We start from the raw sequence: 23444 nt of genomic DNA, 5'->3' as shown, positions 1-23444 counted from the left end.
TATATCCATCTCCACAAACATGCTCCACGTCCTATTTCACTCAGTCGCAGCACTTACACTTTTTTTTTTTTTTTTTCATGGTGGACAAGGAATGAATCCTTAAAATAGTCCCAGATGTTCACATCAGAGAGGAAATGTATTTTTGTCAACAGTGCAGGTGATTAGACTGCAGTTCTGTACACAGGAACATCTGTTTGTACCTACACAGAAATAGACCAGAGGCAGAACTTTGCTAAAAAATGTTACAAATTGCATGTGCAACTATTTAACGTTCTTTTTTTTTTTTTTTTTTTTTTTTAACTGTGTACATCACAGGCGAGTCGTTACCTCTTGCAACCTCCAACCAAATCCTGATCCGCTTTAGCTCCAAAGGCCAATCCAGCTCCAGAGGATTTCATCTGGTTTACCAAGGTGAGTGTGAAATGTGTGAAACACACACACACACACACACACACACACACACACACACACACACACACACACACACACACACACACACACACACACACACACACACACACACGGACAACTTCATAGACCTAAAAAAAAAAATCAGCCTAGTTTCCTTAGGATTTAGTGTGTTTATACAGACCTTGCTTCCTTCTATAATACATGACTTGCATTATGATCTTGCAAAGTTTTGAACTGAACTGTGTTTATAGATGTTGCTCCATTTTCCCCAGTTAGTTTCAGTCTCTTAATAAATATTTTAATTTTTCATTAGTTTTATTTTACTTATCTGAATGATTTCTTTAGTTTTAATATACAGTATCATTAGTAAGTATAAGAAGAGCAACAATTTTACCTCTGAGCAATAATATATCATATGTACTGTATATCATGGTATAAAATATGTTAATACTTAATAAACATACTAAAATGTTTTTAATAATTAATATTTTTGCCACACTAAATTGATTAAATCTGTGGAAGATATGAAATGGTATAATATTAATATTGTGTGCATGTCATGTACATTCATGTGTATGTATATTTGATGTGCATGTATAAACTGTGTACATAAAACATATAATAATATATATTAAATGTATACTGTAAAAAATAGTCATCTTAAGTAATTTTTTTGTGTGTGATAATATCTAGAGCAGGTTTCTCAAACGGGGGTACGTGTACCCCTAGGGGTACGTGATGGCACTACAGAGGGTACTAGAGAGAGAGAGAGAGTGGAAAATTAACAAATAAAGTGTCTGGAAATGATCAAAACTATAAATAAACCTATTCAGGAGGCACTGAATCAGTGTTTTTCAACCTTGGGGTCAGGACCCCATGTGGGGTCGTCTGGAGTTTAAGTGGGGTTGCCTGAAATTTCTAAAAAAAAAATGTAAATAGCTTTTTGAAACCTTTTATAATTCCTTTTTACTATTTTATTTTATTTTTATTTAATCAACGCACAACTTTTACACAGGACTCTTACATAACTGTATTTCTATTCTTTCACTTTGTGAAATATAAATGTAGTTCAACCAAAATACAGTAAAAATAAAATAATAATATCTGAGCTCAAACATGAAAAAAAAATGTCTTTGGGGTCGCCAGAAATTTTTTGACATCAAAATGGGGTTGCGATCCAAAAAAGGTTGGGAACCACTGCACTACATACTGTTTCTTTTCACTTATTTACAAAATGAGATTGTTTAAAATGTGAATTATCACAAGCAAAATATTGTAGATGGACAAAAGGGGCTTCTTGGATTCAGAAATAAGACAACGGGGGTACTTGAGCCAAAAACGTTTGAGAACCAGTGATATAGAGAACATTGTTTTGTTATGATGGGGTAGGTACAGTATGTATACGCTTTGCTTCAACCTACACCCTTTCAGTTGTAGAATTAGACAATAGAGTGTTTGTTCTGTTTTTGTTTTTCTGAAGACTGGTGAAATAAGTTTTAGTCCAGTTTCAGTTAACTAATGTTTAAAGTAGACAACCTGAGGTAGTAGCTAAATAATATTACTCCTCGCCTTATTATTGAACCAGTATTGGTACAGTATGTCTGCTGGCTGAGTAATTACTGTATGTCTTCGTTGGCTCATTTGTTTGAACACTTCATAAAACCACCAATTTAATTGTTGGTATTATACAATTACTGTATGTTTGATTGTAGTGTCTCAAAGTAAGCTAGGGGATCTTTTTCCTGTGTGTGTACAGCTGTGCCACGGACCAGTGCCACCCAGTGCAGCTCAGTCCCTGAGCCCCGGAACGGCCGACGTATGGGGAACAACTTTGCTGTTGGTGCGGTGGTCCGTTTTGAGTGCAGCCCAGGTTACGTGCTGGAAGGAACGCCTGCAGTGGAGTGTCTAACTGTTCCCAATGCCCTGGCACAATGGAACAGCTCCACACCCAGCTGTATAGGTGAGACACAAACACTGGAATCAGCAACAGTAGAGACGCTTAGACTTGCACGCTTGATTTCTGTAAAGCATTTTATTCCATATTTTTTGCACTTGATGCCTTAAGAATCAAAGTCTTGCTTTGACACATATGCGGGCCGTCAGCTATTGCCTGTATTTATTCGGTGATATCCACTCATGCAACACGCAGGTGGCCACAGCTGCTGAAGGTCTCACACATATCAACAAACATAAACACACACACAGACGTAGGCACGCGTACGCAGTGATCAACGTGTGTGTGTGTATACACAGAGAAAACACAGGCGAAGCAGATGCTGCCAGATGTGAAAGACGCTGCCTGAAGACTGTAGAAGCCCTGTCACATAGTGTTTGTTGTTTGTGTGTAATGTCAATGCAGGGTGGATCACATTCCTTTTCCATTCCAGTGATCATTCTAATCATTGAGATGCATTTCATAAACAAACAGAAGTTATTTTCTGTAATTTCTGTGTGAAAAGAATAATCTTTACATCACTAATGATTTAATTTCTTGACCTTTGTCTCTAGTTCCTTGTGGAGGTAATCTGACCCATCGAACTGGCACCATTTTATCACCTGGCTTCCCTGAGCCTTATCTCAACAGCCTCAACTGTGTGTGGAAGATCACTGTTCCTGAAGGATCAGGAATCCAGGTAAGTTTAACCCCCTCCCCCTCTGTCCATTTTTATGTTTTCTTAAAGTCTACATTATCCTTCACATTGTTAAAGCTGCAATATGTAAGTTTTTTTTTTTTTTACTTAATTTGGTCAAAAATCTATAATCACCTTTGAGCATATTGTAATTGTGAGGGTTCTGATCTTGACTCTTGATTTGAGCTTTAGAAATCCAGGAGCGTGACACGACTTTTCAGCCAATCAGAGATCTTTTTTTTCAAACAGAATGCTCCATTAGCTCTTTTGTTACTATTGGCTGCCCGACTTAAGTTGATGCGCGTCTACATCCTCTGTATTAAAGTACAATGGCGAGCACTCCAGCAGGAGACGTCTCGATCGTAGCGTTCGGCACAACGGTTACACGGCAAAGCAAGCAAAAAAAGGAAGACTGACGCGGTGAAGCAACAGTCTAAAGGCTCAAACATACTCTGGCGGAACTTTTAGTTGCTTTTAGTCCAAAGTGGAGAGAACCGATGCAATTCATTCTGCAGTCTAGATCCGGAGTGGTGTGGGTCAGTTGGGATTGCTGCTCAGGGAAGTAACTACAAAGTGACACGTACATTCATGTCAGAGTCTCTGTCTAAAACATCAGAAAACTCCCCAATAGCACAAGATGCGATTGAGTCTCACAATTCTACATACTGCAGCTTTAAAATCTCAAATACGACCAAAAGAACTTCCACTTAACAGATATAGAATTACTGTTAGGTCATGTGGCTATGTGGCCCTGTTGATGTGTGTTAATGCCAAGATAAATAAGAGCTTTTCAAACCTATCTTGGTATAGTTATCTAGGATGTTCTTTTTAATTATAATAGTTTCAAAAGTCTTGAGTTCCATTAAAAAAAACAAAAAAAAAAAAACAGGTGTCATTCCTTTAGGCTGTTCATTTATTTATGTATGTATTTTAACTTCTACATCTTGATGACATACTTGAATAAAGTAACTATGTTATCAATGAATTATTAAATCTTATTGTGGTGCCATAGTCTGTAGAACTCATTTTCAACGACATGCAGTATTACAGTATGTCAACTTCACTCAGGGCAACCGTATCTAAGTGAACTTTTTGGAAAAAAACAAGAATGTATAAGGTCAAACAGTCATTTTAGAGTTCTATGTATCGTGTGGAACATTGGCAAGGTCGCGGTCAATGTTTCTAGCTGGATGTTTTTAAGCCTAAACCACCATCACTGTGTTTAATGACTTCAGTGCCGTCCCTTAGCCACATGCTCCCAAAACTCCACCAACTGTCCTTGCAGGTCAAATCCACAAGTTAGCCCACAGGCACACTTTAATGCACACACTGGCCACAAAGGCTTTTTTTTTCAGGAGTAAAATCTTTTCTTTTTTTTTAAAAACTACCCAATTAAACAGTTAGTTCTCTTTCTGCAGTGGATTTTTCCAGCGTGACCAAAATGCAAATTATGTCAATCTGTGTTCTCCCCTTTACTGGACACACATTTATTATGGTTGTCATCAACTTGAAGACATCTGCAAGGAGTTGGGTGCTTTGTTGGCACAGTTATAGTAGGTGAACTAATGAAAGATCAATCTGCTCCGTCTCCCTGGGAGTCGCAGTGCACCACAGCCTACGGCCTTCCTAATTGGCTCACATCCGTTCTATAACCATCAGAGGCAAAGGAGAGAGCAAGGAGACATGGCGAGGGCAAAGAGAAAAATATAAATCAAGGGCATAGAAATAAATTTTTCTTACTTACATATGAGTACATATTGGTACTGCAAGTGTAATTATTAATGAGGATCAAATTGTCATAACTTCCAAAATATTTCACGCAGTCACAACTTTTATAAAAGTAGTAGGTATTTCTATCTAATCGCTCACAATACTTCCTTTTACTGCCTAGCTTCAAATGCAACAAAAACTACGAATTTGTAGGGTCAAATGAATGGCAGACTCCTCAGGTTGCTTCTCAAATCATTAAAATGTTCAACTTTTTTTTTCTGTCTTCCCCCTCGTCCGAATTATGTTGAATAAATTAAACACATCGTCAGGATTCAGACATTGTTTTTTTCAGAAGCTCTTACAATTTGGTGCCACATTTGAGATTTTATATATTTATTTGTTTATTTTTTGTTGAGCTTTCACCCTCCTGGTAAAAGCAGTTGCCATGGTTACAGCTTGAGTGACATGTTCTGACTTTCATATCGGGTGTGCCACTGGCATTTCTGCTTTGTTTTTAGTTATTATGTTGTTAATAATTGGTTTTCTACTGGATCTGCTGTTAATTGGAACTTTTCAAAACCTGTGTTTACCTTTTAACTGATTCCAACTTCTTTCAGATTTTTTTTTCCAACTTTTTGAGCTTTTACAACCTAATTTAGATTTGCTTAAGGTATTTCAACACATGAACTTTTCAGGGCCTACCAGTAATTTATATTTTTCCCAGCTATTTCAACCCATTTAAACAGTGCACAGCTTTTTTTCCACCTTATTTCAACTTTCTTTGCTTTTTTCTACTACTTTGATCCTATTTCAATGATTTTCAAAATGTATTCTTCTGCATTCCTTCATGCAGCATTGCGGCACATGCATCCTCATTTGGTTTTTATTCAGGAAATGCATTGTTTTTATTACTATTCAGTAGAAATGTCTTTTGCTGGTCTTGGTAAACCAGTGCTTTTATTTCCTCACTTTTCAATAACTGGTTTTGTCTGCTGGTCCTTTTCTCTGCTCTCTCTCAGATCCAGGTAATCAGCTTTGTCACGGAGCAGAACTGGGACTCACTGGAGGTGTTCGATGGTGGCGACAACACCGACACCATGCTCGGGAGCTTCTCAGGTACTGTATATAAAAAAATGCATTTATATAGTACGTAAGTAAACTTTATTTATAGAGCGCTTCTCACAGGTAAACACCACAAAGTGTTGTCCAAACATTTCAGTATCAACTCGTCTAAAGAAAACATGGAAAAACAGTCACAAATAACATTGGAGACAAGAATGGGAGAAATGTGGGTCGCCAAGGGCATTGGAGGTGCCCCGAATTTAGATGAAAAATGGGAAAGATAACAAAAGGAGAGATGAGGGGAAAAGCAGATTTTGAACTGTATTCCCTAAAGGAGAGTAAAGTACAAGACCAGGAAAAAACCTCTCGGCATACAAAAAAAAACACACAGGAAGGAAAAATACACATTGACGAAAACCATAGCACGCGGGCAGGAGGGGGAGGGTGGTGGATCTGGGGAGGGGTATTGGGGGCGAGGACTGGGCGAAGAGGGTAACCAGCCACTAGGGGGTGCGGTCGAGCAGCCAGTGGGCGCTCTTCCAGAACTTTCCATGGGCACGGATGGACGGGAGGGAGGACGAGTGGAGGGCCAGAGAAGGCGTAGACACAATAAAACTTTGCTCTCCTCTGATACAGTCAGATGTTTTGGTTCAGAAATCGGGGATAGGAGGGGGGTGGAGGAGAAGTACGACGGAGTGTCAGATCTGTAAACATCCCTGGTGAAATTGAAACACATCCTCGAGCTGGCGTGTTGGCGTGTTGGGGGAGGCCAATTGTTGATCATGAGTTGTTTTCGTTTCAGGCTAGCATTCTTTTCAGTCGCCTTGAGAGTCCTGGTCACAGTAAAATCCAATAGTGTGGGGATCAAACAGCAATTTGCTGGGACATTCTCTCCATCCTTTCCATGATCGATTTGATTCCATGCAAACATTCCAAAGTAGCCTCTTGCTTACTTCTGCATTCGTTCATTGTGATATTCTGAGTTCAGTGCCCTGCCCCATCCTTCAGAGATGACTGGCAGCCTTCCCAAAACAGCTGCCAATGTAATACAGACTTTACGATAGATCAGATAGCCGCCAGCTTCAATTAGCAGCATTACTGCTTCCATGAATCCAATCATGTAAATATCCTCGACGTCCTCAACAGAGAGTAAAGCCAAGCACACGACCTTCCACTGGCCCCAGGAATCCATCGACAATTTGGGACACTTGGGGACAATGTAGGATTCTCTGGGACAATTTGACAATTTGGAACACTCTTGGACAATGAAGGACAATTTGGGACGCTCTGGGACAATATGGGAATATTTAGGACAATGCAGGACACTCTGGGACAATGTAGGATTCTCTGGAACAATGTTTGACACTCTGGGACAATTTGGCAATTTGGGACAATGTTGGAAAATTTGGTACAATGTAGTGCATTCTGGGACAATATGGGAAAATTTAGGACAATGTAGTACACTCTGGGACAATATGGGAAAATTTAGGAGAATGTAGTACACTCGGGGACAGTGTGGGACTCTCTGGGACAATGAAGGACACTCTGGGACAATGTAGGACACCCTTGGACAATTTGGGACAATGTGCCGCATGCCACAATAAAGTGGCGCCTGGCAGAAAAAACTGGCACATGGCAGAAACCACTTTTTGTTCTCGGGACAAAACCAGAGGTAAATGTCAGATTTGCTGCAAATAAATATTCCTATAAAAAGCTAAATAGTTTTGTTTTTAGTTATTAAATTAACTTACTGTCCCAGTTTTTATTAGATCTGAAAATGTTAATGATACAATTCTGTAGCACACACCTGGCCAAGAAGAAAAAAGGACATTTTTCAGGGTTTTGCCTCTGGCTCCTTCAGTTAGTTGTTGTCAAGCCATCCTGGAGAAACCACTGCTAAACTCGACTATCAATGTTTTCCTCTAGGCACAACAGTCCCAGCTCTCCTTAACAGCACTTCCAACCAACTTTACCTTCACTTTTTCTCTGATATAAGCGTCTCCGCTGCTGGATTCAGGCTTGAGTACAAAAGTAAGTGAAAAAAATCTGAATGTGTTTGCTTGAAATGTTGACTACTAAATATTGAGCTTTTTTGTTTCTCCCCCTTCAATTACTGGCTATCTAAACTTGTTTTTGTTACCCCAGCTGTATCTCTGACTAACTGCCCTGAGCCTGTTGTTCCAATGAATGGAATCAAGGTTGGGGAACGTCTTCAGATGAATAATGTGGTGTCTTTTCACTGCGAACCTGGATATACTTTACAGGTAATATACTTTCAAAAATGATTTATGGTTGACTGACGCTGATAAAGTACATTGTTTTTTTTGTTCTTTATTCAGTTATCCCTACTGTTTACCACCACAGGCCTCATTTTATATTTAATAATGAAGCTAAACGTCACAGCAAGACGGAAGATCATTTGAAGTAGACTAATATAAGTTTGTGCTGTGTTCTTTGTAGTTCATTCAACAACTGATGTTTCTCTCACACACACAACACTTAACTAAGTTCATTGAGCATCACAGCTGTCAAAATCAGCTCCCATCAGGGTGGACTGGCCATCTTGCATACCTATCATGGTCCCGGTGGGCCGTCGACCCGAAGTGTGCTGGTCTGGTTCGCTATGTTACTTTTTTTGTTTTGTTTTTTTTTTTTTACAAGCGAGTGAAGGCAGACATGGTAACAGATGGCCAAAAATGGTCCAAAAGTGGCAAAAATGTGGCAATAAGAGTGAAAATTGACTACAATGGGCCAAAAGCAGTCAACAGTGGCCAATAAATGGGCAAATAAAGAGGAACCAGGTGGTATGTAATGGCAACGGGTAGTTTAAATGTGCAAAATGTGGCAAACAATAGAGGAGAAAGGGCAAAAATGTGGAACAAAATGTAGGGAAAAAGGAAACAATTGGTATTTATTGGGCAAAAATTTGCTTATTTGGATGAAAAGTGGCAAAAAAATTAAAAAAAAAAGGGACTATAAATTGGATAAGTGTCAAAATACAATTTTCAAGGGGGCGCTATTGAGTCTTTTTGCCATTCACATGTGCAATTCCCCCTAAATATCAAATTTTTCGCATTGCATGGTGCATTACAATAGGGTCCTATGCACCATTGTACTCGGGCCCTAATTAAGACTTTAAGATCCACATGTTGAGCATCATTGACTTAATAACGGCTTCTACATAATGCCCGCTGATAATGTAGTGGGCTGGTCTGGACACAAAATGCCAGGGATGAATTTTTGTCCCAATCCACCCTTGGCTCCCATGGTAGGTACGGTGTTGGCATTCAGGTCCAATTAAATACCAGTAAAGAAAGAACAACTTTTGTTGATGGTAGTTTGTTGGCACATTTTGCCTGTAATTTTGCAAATTGCATTTCCAGCCAACGACTTTGACAATTCTTCTCATCCTGTGGAGACAGATGGAAACATCTGTGACGTGCATTGGCTACAGTTGTTTAAGATCTCAAAACCACATTTTCGGAATGTACTTAACCTCAAACTGAACATGCCCAGGATATTTTTTCTCTTTAAATTGGGCCCAGTTCATACATTAGCCATACAGTGTGTACAGCTAGTATGACCTGGATGACTGAGAACCTTCACAGATGGTTTGTGTACATCAGGGGCAATGAACACTGTGCCCGCTGGCACCAGGGAGCCTGCATGGACAAATTTTCTTGAATTTGGACAAAGGTTCCCAGAGAAGCCTTATAATCACTAATGAGCTCCATCTAAAATCTTATTTACTTTCCAGGACTTAAACTCAAAGATAAATACATATGACAGACCGTACTTAGTAGAGTTACAGTAAATACTGCTGCACCTGATAAAGTTTTAGTATTAAATTACCATCTTTAAATGTTTATTTTCACTAAAACATTGTGACGAATATATAATGTCATGAAAATGAAACTATTGCATGAATTAGGAGAAATATAGTGTTGCATGTTGAACCTTTTAACATCTCCTACCTTTTTAAGTTACTGCTGTAGCCTTCTTTATTATCTTACCCTCTACTTAAAGTGAAACTGTGAACATTTAGTATTTAAGAAGTGTGCATTTGCATATTTTTGAACCAGTTAAGCTACGACCCTTTTGTTTGAAGACTGTGCTTCACATTAGGAACTACTTTGTACCTCCACTGCAGTAGTAGTAGTAGTAGTAGTAGTAGTAGTAGTGCAGCAGGTATAAATTATGTTTCTTTAAGAATGAAATTATTGTAAGTTATTTCCCGATTTCTTTATTTCTGTGTCTTCTTTAAAGTCTGCTGTTAATGTCCTATATAAGAAAGCCCATGAGTCAGCACATTTGGCCTTATCGCAGTACATGTTGGGAGTAGATTGGACGAAGCTGGCATTTAAATGCATAAAAATAACTGGCGGCCAAATGGTCACTTTTTAGTTGGAGTTCTTTGATCAGCAAAACATGTGAAAGAGTATTTTTTTTTTTTTCTCAAACACCACCAGGATCAGTGTGCACTGTCAACTTATGTCTGATTAAAAAGAATGCCAGTCCGTGTCTGCCTATGAGTGTAGACACAGTCAGTGAAATGTCAGTTCTTTCTGTTCCATCTGCACATTACAGTTTACAGAAAGTTGGTTTAAAGTCATGAGCTCATCTGTTCTTAAACTTTATTATATCTGCACATTTTAGTCAGTTTTGCCTGACATCTCTCACCTTGTATGATCACTACAACAAAGCTGTGATGTTGCATCTGACGCTTGTTATGGCTTCAGGATTTAGTATGAACTTTGATCTCACGCCTGTTTCTGATTGTTTGATGTTTTTCTGTGTGTGGATGATTGTCTCCCATTTTATGGTTTCATAGTATGTTTGAAAATAACGTTTTATTAAATATTTTTTCTATCTTCTGTGAGAGAGGTATTGTATTTGTGAGGATACACCTTGTGGTATATATTTATGTTTTTCTGAAGTTCTCTGGCATTTTTTCAACATGGGTTCCCTTCCTTTTGTTTATTTGTCATGGTCATGTGTGTGACTAAATGAACATCAGTATTGTTCTCTTGGATTTAAAATTAATACTTTATTTAATTTCTTATTTTTTTGTAATCTTGTGGTTCTGTATACATTACATGATTTTAACAATATGAATTATATATATATATATACTTTAGTCAATTGTTCCCCATTAAGTCGTGTGGTGAACAATGGCATGTTCGGAGAGTTGCAACAGATGAGTGACAGTGACGTCTTAATTACTCCTTGCTTTTCGCTCTTTCTTTGTGTTTGTGTGCACTCGTGGGCGCTGGATGGGCATTGCAGGGGAACTCACACATCACCTGTATGCCTGGAACTGTCAGAAGGTGGAACTACCCACCGCCTCTCTGTATAGGTAAAGAAACATTTCTATTTTCTTAATTTGACCTGTTTTTTCAATATTTCTTCATCTTTTTCTAACCCCATGTATTCACTCCTGCTTATTATTATCAATAATAATTAGCTAAAAACAATAATCATAATATTGATGATGAAACTGATCTTTTGGTTAGAACATGAGCTGAAATTAAAAGGCTCAGTCTTGGGCCCACACCAGGCAGGAGATGACCACAAGTGATAAAAAAAACTTAAGAAATAAATCCCTTCAGGAGGTTCTAAATCAGTGTTGCTCAACCTTTTTTGAGCCGTGACCCCATTTTGATATTACAAACTTCTGGTGACCCCAAAGACACTTTTTTTATTCTTCCTATAATAAGTTTTTTGATCCTGTTTGTTATATTGCGGTACAAATACAGATTAGTGGACAGGAGTAGTGCACAAAGTGACAAGATGCACCAGCTCAGATATTATTATACAAAATTTTATTTTAATTAATGTTTTTGTTAAGTAAAAGTATAGATTAGAATACAGTTGTTTAATATTGTTTGTGGTGTTTTAATCTGAAAAAAGAATAATAATTAAAACAAATATTAAAAATGTACTTTTAGTCAGTTTTCATTTTTTTTTATTATTATTAACTAGACATTTCAGGCGACCCCATTTAAATTCTAGACAACCTTATGTGAGGTCACAACCCCAAGGTTGAAAAACTCTGCACTAAATACTGTTTCATTCTACTTATTTACAATGGGATTCTTTAAAATGTGTATTATCACTCGTTCATTCCATCATTATGCTTTATAGTTGTTTTTTCATAGTAATCATAGTAAGATGTTGTAGTCAGACAAAGTTGGGTCAAAAAAGTTTGAGAATCACTGATGTAAAGTACTAACAAAATATATATATTTATATACAGTACATACTCCTCCTTTATAATTAGCCAACATCAATGAATTGGCTCTGGTATTGCATCTTGTCGTAGCTCCTCAGTTTGCTTTTCAGTGACAACACTGGCAAGTGCCAGACAAAGAGGGTGGGGCCTAACAAGTACATATTTAGCCTCTTGTTACAGCCAAACGCCATTAGGGATTTCTGTTTATTTTTCGCATAATCTGAATGCTCATTTGCCAACAGGCTGCCTAAAGAAAGAGACAAAAAAAAACTTTGTTGGATAAACTTTAATATGATTTAACGTAGGCAACAAAACCTAAACTGTCACAGATCCCTAACGTCATGGAAATAGGTCAAATAGATCTGCTTATCTTCTAGAAATCTAACACCAATGCTAAAAAAATGAAAGGTCAATCCTGCATTTGTGATCTAAAGAAGAGCGGCATTGTTAATGATGAGACATAATGTTTTTTTTTTTTTTTTTTAATTAAACTTATTACCAGTGTAATGCAGATATATTTACTGGAATGTAATTTCTAACACTAATTAGTTTTAAAAGGTGAGGGTTTGGTTTTCCGTATCAAGACAAAAGTGAAACATGTTGTGCTTCCACCTTTGAAGCTAATCAAGGGCATCGAACAAGCTGAGTTTCCTCCTACTTTCCTCGAGTCCTCACTTTGACAAACGAGTTGAACTTCTTCAAACAACCTACTACTGCCTAATTAGCTTCATCTCACCCCGTGATTGGTTGAAGTCTGAGGAAAGATTCATGGTGTTTACAGGCATCAGCAGTTTCCTGATTACCTCAGGCTTTTTGTGCAAGTGCAGGATAGCGTTTAACCCTTCACTTTACACAAACCAACAGACATAGTGCTCTGATTTTTGTGCGATGCTCGACTGATTTTCCCATTTATTTTTTGATTAGCATGCATCCGTTTGCCCCCCCCCTTCCCCCCCCTTTGCAATCAGATCATCTTATCGGCTCCATCAGTCTTTCTTCTGAGGATCACTTTCTCTTTTTTTTTTTTTTTTTTACCAGTTTTTGTTTTTGTTGTTTTGTTTTTTTTGTCACCAACACTTTTAATCAGGATTATTAAAATATTTTTTTTCCTGCTCTTTTGCTGTTTGTAGTTTTGGATATCACATTCATATCGTATTCCACAATCAGACATTAAAGGCAGGGTATGAAAACCAATGGCAATATGCCATTATTACATAGTGTATAAATAACAAAAAGGAGGGTTTCGAAAAGCTTTTAAAAAATTTATTGATAACAGGTAAAAAAAAGATGTGTCGCAATTTTCAATCTGGTTATTTCATAGGGTTATTGACAGGGTTGTAAAGAGTACTGATATATATTCTACGCAAGTAGAAGCATTGTTACATGATTGAAATTGTACTCAAGTACTAGTAAGTCATCCATAAAATACTCAGGTACAAGTTAAAAGTAGTTCATTGAAATACTACTCAAAGTAAAATTTACTAGTTACTTTCACCCCCAGCGTTTAAATCTTGCCATGGTTCCCTTGCATGCATACAGAACATCTCATGTATAATGCTAGGTTATTGCTAACGCTAGGTTATTGCTAACGTTCGGCTAATGTTAACGCTAGCCTATTGTTAACACTAGGCTAATGTTAACGCTAGGCTAATGTTTATGCTAGGTTATGGTTTACGCTAGGCTAATTCTAATTCTAAGCTAATGCTAGGCTAAAGTTAATCTTAATGCAAATGCCAGCTAATGCAGTGCGACATGGACCAGCACCTGCATCCTCACTTGCATTTTCTTTAGGAAATACAAAAATACTTGTTGAAATTGTACTGAAGTACAAGTAAAAAATGGCTCAATTAAATAGTACTCAAAGTAAAAGTTACGAGTTACTTTCACTGTCCATGATTATTTTTGATAATAAATCTTGCCATGGTTCCCTTGCAAACATACAATACATATCATGTATAATGCTAATGTTAGGCTAATACCATTGCTAGGTTATTGCTAACACTAGGTCAATGCTAATGCTAGGTTAATGATAATGATAGGCTAACATTTATGCTAGGCTAATGCTAATTGTAATTTTAGCTAATGCTAAGCTAGTGTATTGCGACACAGTCCAGCACCTGCATCCTCGCTTGCATTTTCTTTAGGAAATGCAAATATACTAGTTGAAATTGTACTCAAGTACAAGTAAGTCATACATAAAATCTTCAAGTACAAGTGAAAAGTAGCTCAATTAAATAGCACTCAAAGTAAAAGTTACCAGTTATTTTCACTCCTCATGTTTGTTTTTGGTAATAAATAATGCCATGGTTCCCTTGCATGCAGTAAATATCTCATGTATAAACTTAAAAAGGAAGAGACCAGGCATCTGTATAAAATAAAAGGTTCGTCAAAATGTACCATTCTTATTTAAAAAAAAAAAAAAAATACAATAACACCAATTAATTCAATTAAAAATGAAAAAGAAAATGTTCAGATGTGATGCATTTCATTGTCTGGTCATTTCATTTTATGTCCATTGATCGTTTTAAAACAAAAAAAAAAGATAATTTACCCAGTAAAGGTTGGGTGTAGAAATGTAACAAATTACTTTACTTATTTAAAAATGTATTCAAGTACAAGTAAAATGACTAATTTAGAATTACACTTAAAACAAGTACCCATAACGGCAACTAAATTAGAGTAAAGTGAGTACTTGTAATTATTTACTTATGAGAAACTCACACCGTGGCTTTTCAAATCGTTTGGTTGCTGAATGAGTGTTTTTAACCAGCTTTGTCAACATGAATGATTAAAGAGTGATCTTTGGTGTTTTGTTACTCTATCAGCTAAATGTGGAGGAATCCGAGAAGAGATGGAGGGCATGATTCTCAGTCCAGGTTTCCCTGGCAACTATCCTAGCAACAGTGACTGCACATGGAGAATCTACCTGCCGGTTGGTTACGGTGAGCAACACAAGAGCCTCTCACAGCTTACGGTCGTTGCATTTTCACACTCAAGGACCCTTAATTTTGCTACTTGAAAGGGATGTTCGTGGCGTCAAGGTACCTATTGCTATTCATGATTCAATTCACTTCTGAGAATCTTTACAAAGCGTAAAATGGTGGCTCAGCAGCGTGAGATTCATAGCCCGTGTTTACAGATACATTTTTTTTTCCCTTCCTAGGAGCCCACGTTCAGTTTCTCAACTTCTCCACTGAGGCAAATCATGATTTTCTTGAGATCCGCAATGGGCCGCTTGATACGAGCGCTGTGATTGGGCGATTTAGTGGTCAGGATATTCCCTCCCAACTCTTGACCACATCCCATGAGACCAGCGTATACTTCCACAGCGACCATTCACAGAACAAACCAGGTTTTCGCTTTGAGTATCAAGGTATGCATTAAAGAATCCATTGTGTGTCTCCCCAAAGTTTTTTGGATACAATATTGACAAGAACATCAAGTTGTTAAACTGCGATAGAAACGAAAAAAGATTTAAGGTAGTCATGTGCACATATGATATAATTTCAGTGAGACAAGTGTCTTGCATTTTGTGCTTTATCTATCTATAAAAGCAAGGAACGTCTGTGTACATATGTTTGTGGAGCGAATATCTCCCTGACACAGTGTCTGATCGACCTGAAACTTTGTCAACGGCTTGCGCATTTCCCGAGTGTGTGCATCCGTAATTTTGGAGTCATTTGGTCATTCTAACACCAATTTGAAACCAATGTGAAATGATCAATCCACACTGTGGAACTCCTGCCAAACATTGTTTTAGAACACTGATGATGTCATTATCAGTGATGTCATCAGAGTTCCAATCAAGAATGTTCTAACTGACGATGTCATCAACAGTGACTTAATCATCAGTGTTCTATTCTATGCTAATGCTAAACTAATGGAGTGCAACGTTGTCTGTACACGATAACTTGAAAAGTTATGAACGGATTTTGATGAAATTTTCAGGAAATGTTGATAGTGGGTCAAGGAACAGCTGATTATATGTTGGTGATGTTCTGGCTACCAAAAGAATATATATATATATATATATATATCCCATTCATTTTTTTCATCCACCCTGTGGAACTCCTGTTAATGTCAATATGAATACATATCTTCAATGGGCACTGTACTAGATGCTTTTTAAGGAATATTTTTTTAAGTGAAGTAACAAAATTGTCTAAAAGTCACAAAATTTGAACTTAAAGAGTCACTAAACCCCAAAACCACTTTTTCCTGCTGAATACAAATGTATTTGGGTAAGAAGTAGTGCTGTTAATTGATCCTAGTTCAACTCTCAACATTTTAGTGAAAGTATTTCAATTTGGTATTATTAGTTGTAAAATGTCAGTGACTGCCCCCTATGGGTTGAGTTGGGACCATCTTGCATTACAAACAAGCAGTTAGCCCCGCCCCTTTTATAAAACCTTGCACCTGTGGGCTGTCTGTGGTGAGTAGGTTAGATTGAAAGACTGGTGAATAGAGAGGTCGAGGTATATTGAGTAATGAGTAGCTAGTTAACATAGCATAGATTGTTCAATAAGTCTTAACTGTTCCAGGATCCCCATCCATAATCAAAACATCTTTTGAATTTCCCTCCTAAAGGCAGGCAAGGATAAAGCAGGGGTTTAGTTACTCTATAACCCTGTAAAAGAAGAGCACATTAATAAAAAATAAAGTTGAGTTTAATGCATCTATAACATAACCTTGTAACATTTACCACTTATTTTGCTGTTATTTAATTCAAACTCTAGTTATTCCGCAAATACTTTGCAGATACAACCTAAGAAAATATTGACCACTGCATACTTGGTGGTTTGCAAGGCAGAATGCTCAAAAAGTTTGGTTGATTGAGTGATTATTTTATACACAGTGGTGTATTGGTTGGCACTTCTGAGTTTTAGCAAATAAGGGTGCTGGTTGCTGCTATTACTACGTCGGCACTGGGAACTTTTTCAGCAGTGGCACTGGCCAATAGCGGGCACTAGGGCGCAGCTCCACTACTCACCATGTTAGTTTGAGTAAGACATAAAAAAACATTAATAATGAATTAGGAATACTACAAAACAAATGTATATCTGTATTTAGATAATCAGAATAAATAGTATATAGATAATGATGATGAGTAAAGTTGTTTTGTTCATCTTTGTCTGATTGGTGACGTATTTACGCCTTGGGGCGCACTAATCTTTACCATTCGCTCTCGTTAGAAGTTGCACATGTGCAGTAACTCCTCTTCAGTACAAGTCTATGGACGGTCTTGGGAGCAGTTTATCTGCGCCCAGAGACAGTCTGCGGCTCTGCAGCAGTTCAGGTACATACCACCTCCCCCCATGAGAGGGGCTGACGTCACAGTTGTCCATCATAAAGTGACTGATTGACAGGTGAAGCCGTGGGACGATAGAAGGAGAGAAGTAAAATGAAGATAAAGAAATTAAATAAATCTGCTTTTTAAAGCACTTTTCAAAAAAGGAAAAAAAAACATGAACAAACTAGGAACAAATACATTTTATGATTTCCAAGTTTACATGTTCTCCCTGCCCTTGCTGGGTTTTCTTTGTGTACTCCAGCATCTTTCCTCATTCCACAAAGATGTTTGGTTGATTTTGGTATTTTGTTTGTCAGTGAGTGAATGTGTTTATCTGGATCTATATTTTGACCATGTGACAGAACAACATCTTTTTCAGGGTGCACTCCAGCCTTGATTAAATAGATGCTATTCACCTGTTGTATTTTTATAATATTATGCTTTTAAGTGACAAAACTGTTTCAGTCTTTGCTGAAAATCTGATCCCTTCATTGCTTCTCCCAGCGTATGAGCTCCAGGAGTGTCCGGATCCTGAGCCTTTCCGTCATGGAGTGGTGGTGGGTGCTGGTTTCAACGTGGGCCAGTCCATCTCCTTTGAGTGTCTGCCTGGGTATCAGCTAATGGGACATTCCATACTCACCTGTGAACACGGCACCACCCGCAACTGGGACCACCCCTTTCCTCGCTGTGAAGGTAGGAGAGATATAGGGTTGGGATAAAATGCACAAGATCTCTACATAGATAGATTAAATATAACGGAAAGATGCGTTTTCAACCCAGAACTCAACTTATAGCAAATTAAGCTCTAGTAAGAATATAATGAGCAATGATATCATTAGTGCACAATGTGGCCATGAAGATAAAGCTTATCCGTTACGAAAAATGTAATTAACCAGAATGATTATACCATTTTATCAACATTAAGTGCTCCTTCAGGTGCTGAATGGGAGTGCAGACAAAAAGAGACGATTAGAAGATGGACTTTGCCTTGTCCTTGACCCACATTCTCACGCCCCAGCTGTCGATTATTCAATAAGTTAGGCAACATTTACACAAGATAGTCATTACCATGACTCTAGAGCTGTGAAGGTAAATGGGTATAAGAAACGAACACATTGGATAAAGACACAGGCAGACTCAAAGGCAGGAGTTATTCTTGCAGTACAGGTTCAAAATTATAAACATTGCTTACAAATCCTGATGAGTCTGACAGAGTGTAAATGTCTGCGAAAATAAGTGCACATACAGGACAATTCACTCATTGTATATTGATGCTGCGCGCATCCACTCAAGTCATCCTCTGTACCTGCTTTTACCCAGTTGGCTTCTTTAGAGCACAGGGTTATTTCAGCTGGTTCAGGTCAGATCAGAGACAGCCCAAAAAAATGACATCACCACCTCCTTTCCTTCAGCCCGCCTTCACGCATACGTGCTTTTTGGCTCCTTACGCGCGGTGGGCGTGTCAGGAACCTGGGCCGGAGAAAACGCATTGGAGAGAAGCGCGTAACTGCTGTGGAAACTAACATACAAGCAATATGATGAAGCTTTTAAATGTGGCCAACTTTTGAAAATCACTGTAGAGTTTTACAGTAAAATATTTAACAGCAATTACAACATTGCAGTAATAAAAGTTTTTTCCAAGTAAAGTTTTTTTTCATATGATCTTTTTAAAACCAAAGGATGATTACATGATGATTCACATCCAATCATCCCACCTAACTTCAGTTGCAAACATACTATTTCACATGTACCGGTAATGTTTCAGAAGCTTCCCAGTCGGTGCGTCAGCAAGACGTGCAACTCCTCAGAGTGTTGGGGTTGAATCAATGCGTTTGATCAATAGTTCATTTACCAGGTGAGGCAGCAGCAAAGCAACCTACAGGGCTATGCTGACAGTAGTACAACAGGAACATAGCAAGTAACCTGGAAAAGGAGCACAAAGGCCCTGCGATGAGTCGTCGTTTACCCAGAGGCGTTAAAGGTGCATCACTCAGCTGAATATCCCAATCTGTGCAGTTTTTATCCCTGCACTGCACTGAGCTTATTTTCAAGGGCATTCGCAGCAAATCTTGATCCTTAACTACATTTGGCATTCCTGAGTTTTTAAGAAGTGCTTTAACTTATTCAGTGCCAGCCATTTTAAAAATTGCTAAGTGCCAGCCGTTTTAGAGCATTTTGACTAATTTATAAAGACCCACATACTATTTTGCACTATGACGATCTGAATTCTGACACCAGATTCTGAAAGATTAAAGTCTCTAATTTCATCAGAAAAAATAATTTTGTTTGTAGCTTGTTTCGTTTCACACAAATCGCCAGTTTGTGACAAAAAGCTTAGAAAAATGGCTTTTTCTGAAAAAATCGATTAGTGACTTTGAAGCACATTTTGTTTTGCTTTAGGGACACCTCAACATTGGTTTCCTTCTGTAAAACTACACAAACAACACTGCGACCGGGATTTTTGATGGCAAAATTATTATTTTGCTATCTGGGTCAGAACTGAATGGTTTTCTTACTGTATTTTGGTCTTCTTCCAAGTCTCTCCCCCGTCGTTCTCCACACACGCAACTTCCTCTTCATCCCAAACATGCCGAGTGTCACCTCTTGCCCCATTTTATGAACGTTTTTCTCATCCAAAGGTGCTCTGCTGCCATCTACATGTCAGCAGTTGGTCACTACATCATAGTAGAAGCTCGACATTAACAGGAGAGCTTCGTCACACTGTCTCCTAGCAACCCCAGCCGAAAAACACAATTCACGTTTATAGACGTGAATGGCAATGAGTTAATAGAAGAGCAATTTTCACTGATATTGATGTGTAACTGACTGTGTAAGTTGTGATTTAGTGTGTTTCACAAATGTGATATGATTAGGCCAACTTTAGAACTTTAAGTTTTTTTCCTGTTCTGACATGGTTGGGCATTTTTTTGTCCCTTAGGGTTTACACACTCAGCATGCATACCACTTTTACGCTTTGAAATGCACACACTCACATGCATGCACACCTCAAAGGCCCCAACCCTCATTTCGTCTTTGCATTTGGGCTCTTATTCATGCCCCCAATGGGAAACTGCTGAGGCCTTATCTTAGCAAAACACTCCTTCCAAGTCCCACTTACTAACAGGCTTTGCTAGCTAATCTTTAGCTCAAACAAGCGCCTGGGCAGTAGTCGTCATGTGAAGATGTGGGTTACAGAGACATGGAGATGCAAAGAACAACCACTACAAATAAGAAAAAAAAAATCACTTTCCACTGATCGTAGCTGAGTGTCGTAGCCATATATTCCTATATGAAGCAAACAAATGTCTACTTTCCTGTTTTCCCCCACTCAGTGCCGTGTGGAGGAAATATTACATCAGACAACGGGACCATCTTCTCCCCTGGTTACCCAGAGGACTACCCCAACTCAGCTGACTGCTCTTGGCTGATTACTGTGGCTCCGGGCTTTGGCATCAAACTCAACTTCACCCTGTTGCAGGTCCATGGACCACATGACTTCCTCACTATCTGGTAGGATTCGACTAATGTCACAATAATTGTTGCTGCTGAAAAGTGCTGACATTAAATTCAGGAAAAATATATTTATGCCTTTGAAACACAAATTCATAATAATGTTATATATGTATTAGAGGTAGGCAATATATCTAGTTTTCTATTTTAGCTATATAGAAAAAGACAATATTGCCTATATCGAGATCTTTTTTTTTCTTTGTTTACTTGTTTTTATTTACACAATTACACAGTACAAATAACATCATACAGGTATTTAATATTATTCTTAGAGTACAATCAAACATTGTCCTTTACAATTTTTACCTATATCTGGGATATATATTTGGTATTAAAATAGTCATTTTAGAACTCGCTGCTTTTGTTACTTCTCAGAACAGCATGAAAAGCACAATTAAATGGATTTCTCAATGCATCCTGACACAGACCTTCCCCTAAACAAGCTACACTACAGAACTCACTCACACATGCTGTCTCTTAGAGGAGAAAAAGCCAAAAGTGACACATATTGTGCAGCGTTTTTTTTTTACTAAATGCGCCTGTGTGGCATTTTTTATTAGCACATTTAACTGTTTTTCTGGTCAAACTTTATTGAGTCAAAAATATCAAGATTAATATAATTTATCGCCATTTTGAGAAAAAAATATATCTGAGATTTGGTCCACATCGCCCAATTATTGGTCATACAAAACTACACACAAAAAACAGCTTTTTTATCCAACCTAAAGACTTTTTAATGCATGCCATTGCTATTTTTTTGTTTATTTGCCTTGATATTGCCTTTATTTTTCTCATTATGGACATTTAAACACTGCTTACTTGGCTATTAAACACAAATTTATATACTGTAGTAAATTTTCAACAAAATTCCCATTACCACCTCAGGTTTAAATTTTAAAACTACCCCAGGATCCCGTTAACTTATCTTTACTTTCTCCAACCTCAATTTTTCAGTCAATTTTTGTTGATTGCAGTTTGGTAGATTTTTTTATTTTTTATGCAACAAGTAAATGTAATGATGTTTATCGGTGAAAGGAATGTCTGTGTGTTGTTTTATATAATCTTCTTTTTTTGTGCAAACAATTTTTATTCCTTTAAAAACTGATCTAATATTTTGTTGTTAATGGTTGTCGAATGTTAATTGAATTTGCTGTGAACAATATTGCAAACACTAATATATAGGGATGTAACGATTCACTCAACTCCCGATACGATTCGATTCGCGATACTGGGTTCACGATACGATTCTCTCACGATTTATTTTACAAAATGGGACTCTAGACAAATTTTTTTTTGGGGAAAAAAACTAGAAAATACGGTACTATTTTCCTTTTATTTTTCATTGTCAAAAGAATTCCTTGATAAACTATTCAAAACAATGCAATTTAACTAAAAATAAATCTTGAATGAAATAAATAAAGGAATAATACAAATGAAAATGAAGCCTATTAATTTAAATTCTGGTTCTATAATAAACAATGCAAAACTGGATAATAGTTCTTTTTCTTTTAAAAGTGCAACTGAAAATGTATTTTGTGCCTTAACAATTGGACTTTAAAAAAAAAAAAAAAAAAACCGTGATTGCCCTGATTTACGTCATATTTGTTTGGACCAGCAGAGGGCGCTGGTAACCCAGTGGTCGGTTGGCATGCAGATATCTTGTAGTGAAGAAGAGAAGCTATGCTAGCAGACAGAGCTAATAGAAAAACGTGACTTTTACAGATATTCAAGTAATATTACAAATATTCTTTCGGCGCTAAAGGGGTAAGGAATCATTTATGAACATATTTAAGAGTAGATGGCGGCCAGAAAGAAAGTATTAGCAGACTCCGCCCGCCGCCTACACTTGTGGATCATGCCCTCTGCTGGTTAAAAAAAGTACTGCGATTCAATTTTCAGAAAATCGATATCAACCGTGATACCTATGAATCGATTTTTAACTGCCTTACGATTAATCGTTACATCCCTACTAATATATAATATAATGTATTATGAATAATGAATGTGTGTGATAATATCAGACCGACACAGTTGAATAAACTTAGTGGAAAAGTTCAACTTTTTTCAACTTTTAACAAAGTTGTTTTCAGTATGATTATTGTGGTGGGTGTATATTTTTATGCCAGTCTGACTATCAAAGAGAAAAGCTCACTTTCATCATCTCTGCAATGCACGGCTAAAGCTGCTACATGTAGCCCTGAAGATGAGATTGTTTATGAATTAAGGTTGCCCTCTCCCTGAGACTGTCTTTAAAGATCTTAAAGTGTTTGTGGCCAGAATGTCTGACTGCTAGCCAACCTGGCATCTTATTATTTCCATGCGTAGGTGGTATTTTCTTCCCTTATAGCTTTGTGTTGCTTAAGCATATATACGTGTGCAGATTTTAGATATTATTTGGATTCAAGTGAATCCCATTGCCCAATTTTAGGACATTGTTTCTTCTTATGCACTGGAGTCTAACCAGCTCTCCCAAGCACTGAAAGGAAGCTGTCATGCACCCCAGTTTCCAATACCCACCACTGTGTGTCTATCCGTATCCGCTGAACTTCTGAGCCAAGAAAAATGAGCCCTGTAATGGTGGCTTGGCTCATGAGCAGTC

At 37.7% G+C, this 23444-nt stretch overlaps 1 protein-coding gene across 1 annotated transcript in view; it reads left to right on the top strand.

The window, feature by feature from the left end:
- Nucleotides 1-23444, top strand: part of csmd2 (CUB and Sushi multiple domains 2) — a 340353-nt gene that overhangs the window by 258746 nt on the left and 58163 nt on the right. Inside the window, exons 34-44 of the mRNA XM_028460920.1 lie at nt 316-411; nt 2168-2371; nt 2920-3044; nt 5771-5867; nt 7740-7844; nt 7959-8077; nt 11100-11169; nt 14871-14987; nt 15209-15418; nt 17840-18028; nt 20668-20845. Coding sequence (XP_028316721.1) covers nt 316-411; nt 2168-2371; nt 2920-3044; nt 5771-5867; nt 7740-7844; nt 7959-8077; nt 11100-11169; nt 14871-14987; nt 15209-15418; nt 17840-18028; nt 20668-20845 — 1510 coding nt within the window. The remainder of the gene's footprint in view (nt 1-315; nt 412-2167; nt 2372-2919; nt 3045-5770; nt 5868-7739; nt 7845-7958; nt 8078-11099; nt 11170-14870; nt 14988-15208; nt 15419-17839; nt 18029-20667; nt 20846-23444) is intronic.

Source organism: Gouania willdenowi, chromosome 11 (genome assembly GCF_900634775.1).
Source record: "Gouania willdenowi chromosome 11, fGouWil2.1, whole genome shotgun sequence".
Classification (NCBI taxonomy): domain Eukaryota; kingdom Metazoa; phylum Chordata; class Actinopteri; order Blenniiformes; family Gobiesocidae; genus Gouania; species Gouania willdenowi.
This window is presented reverse-complemented; position numbering and strand designations above follow the sequence as displayed.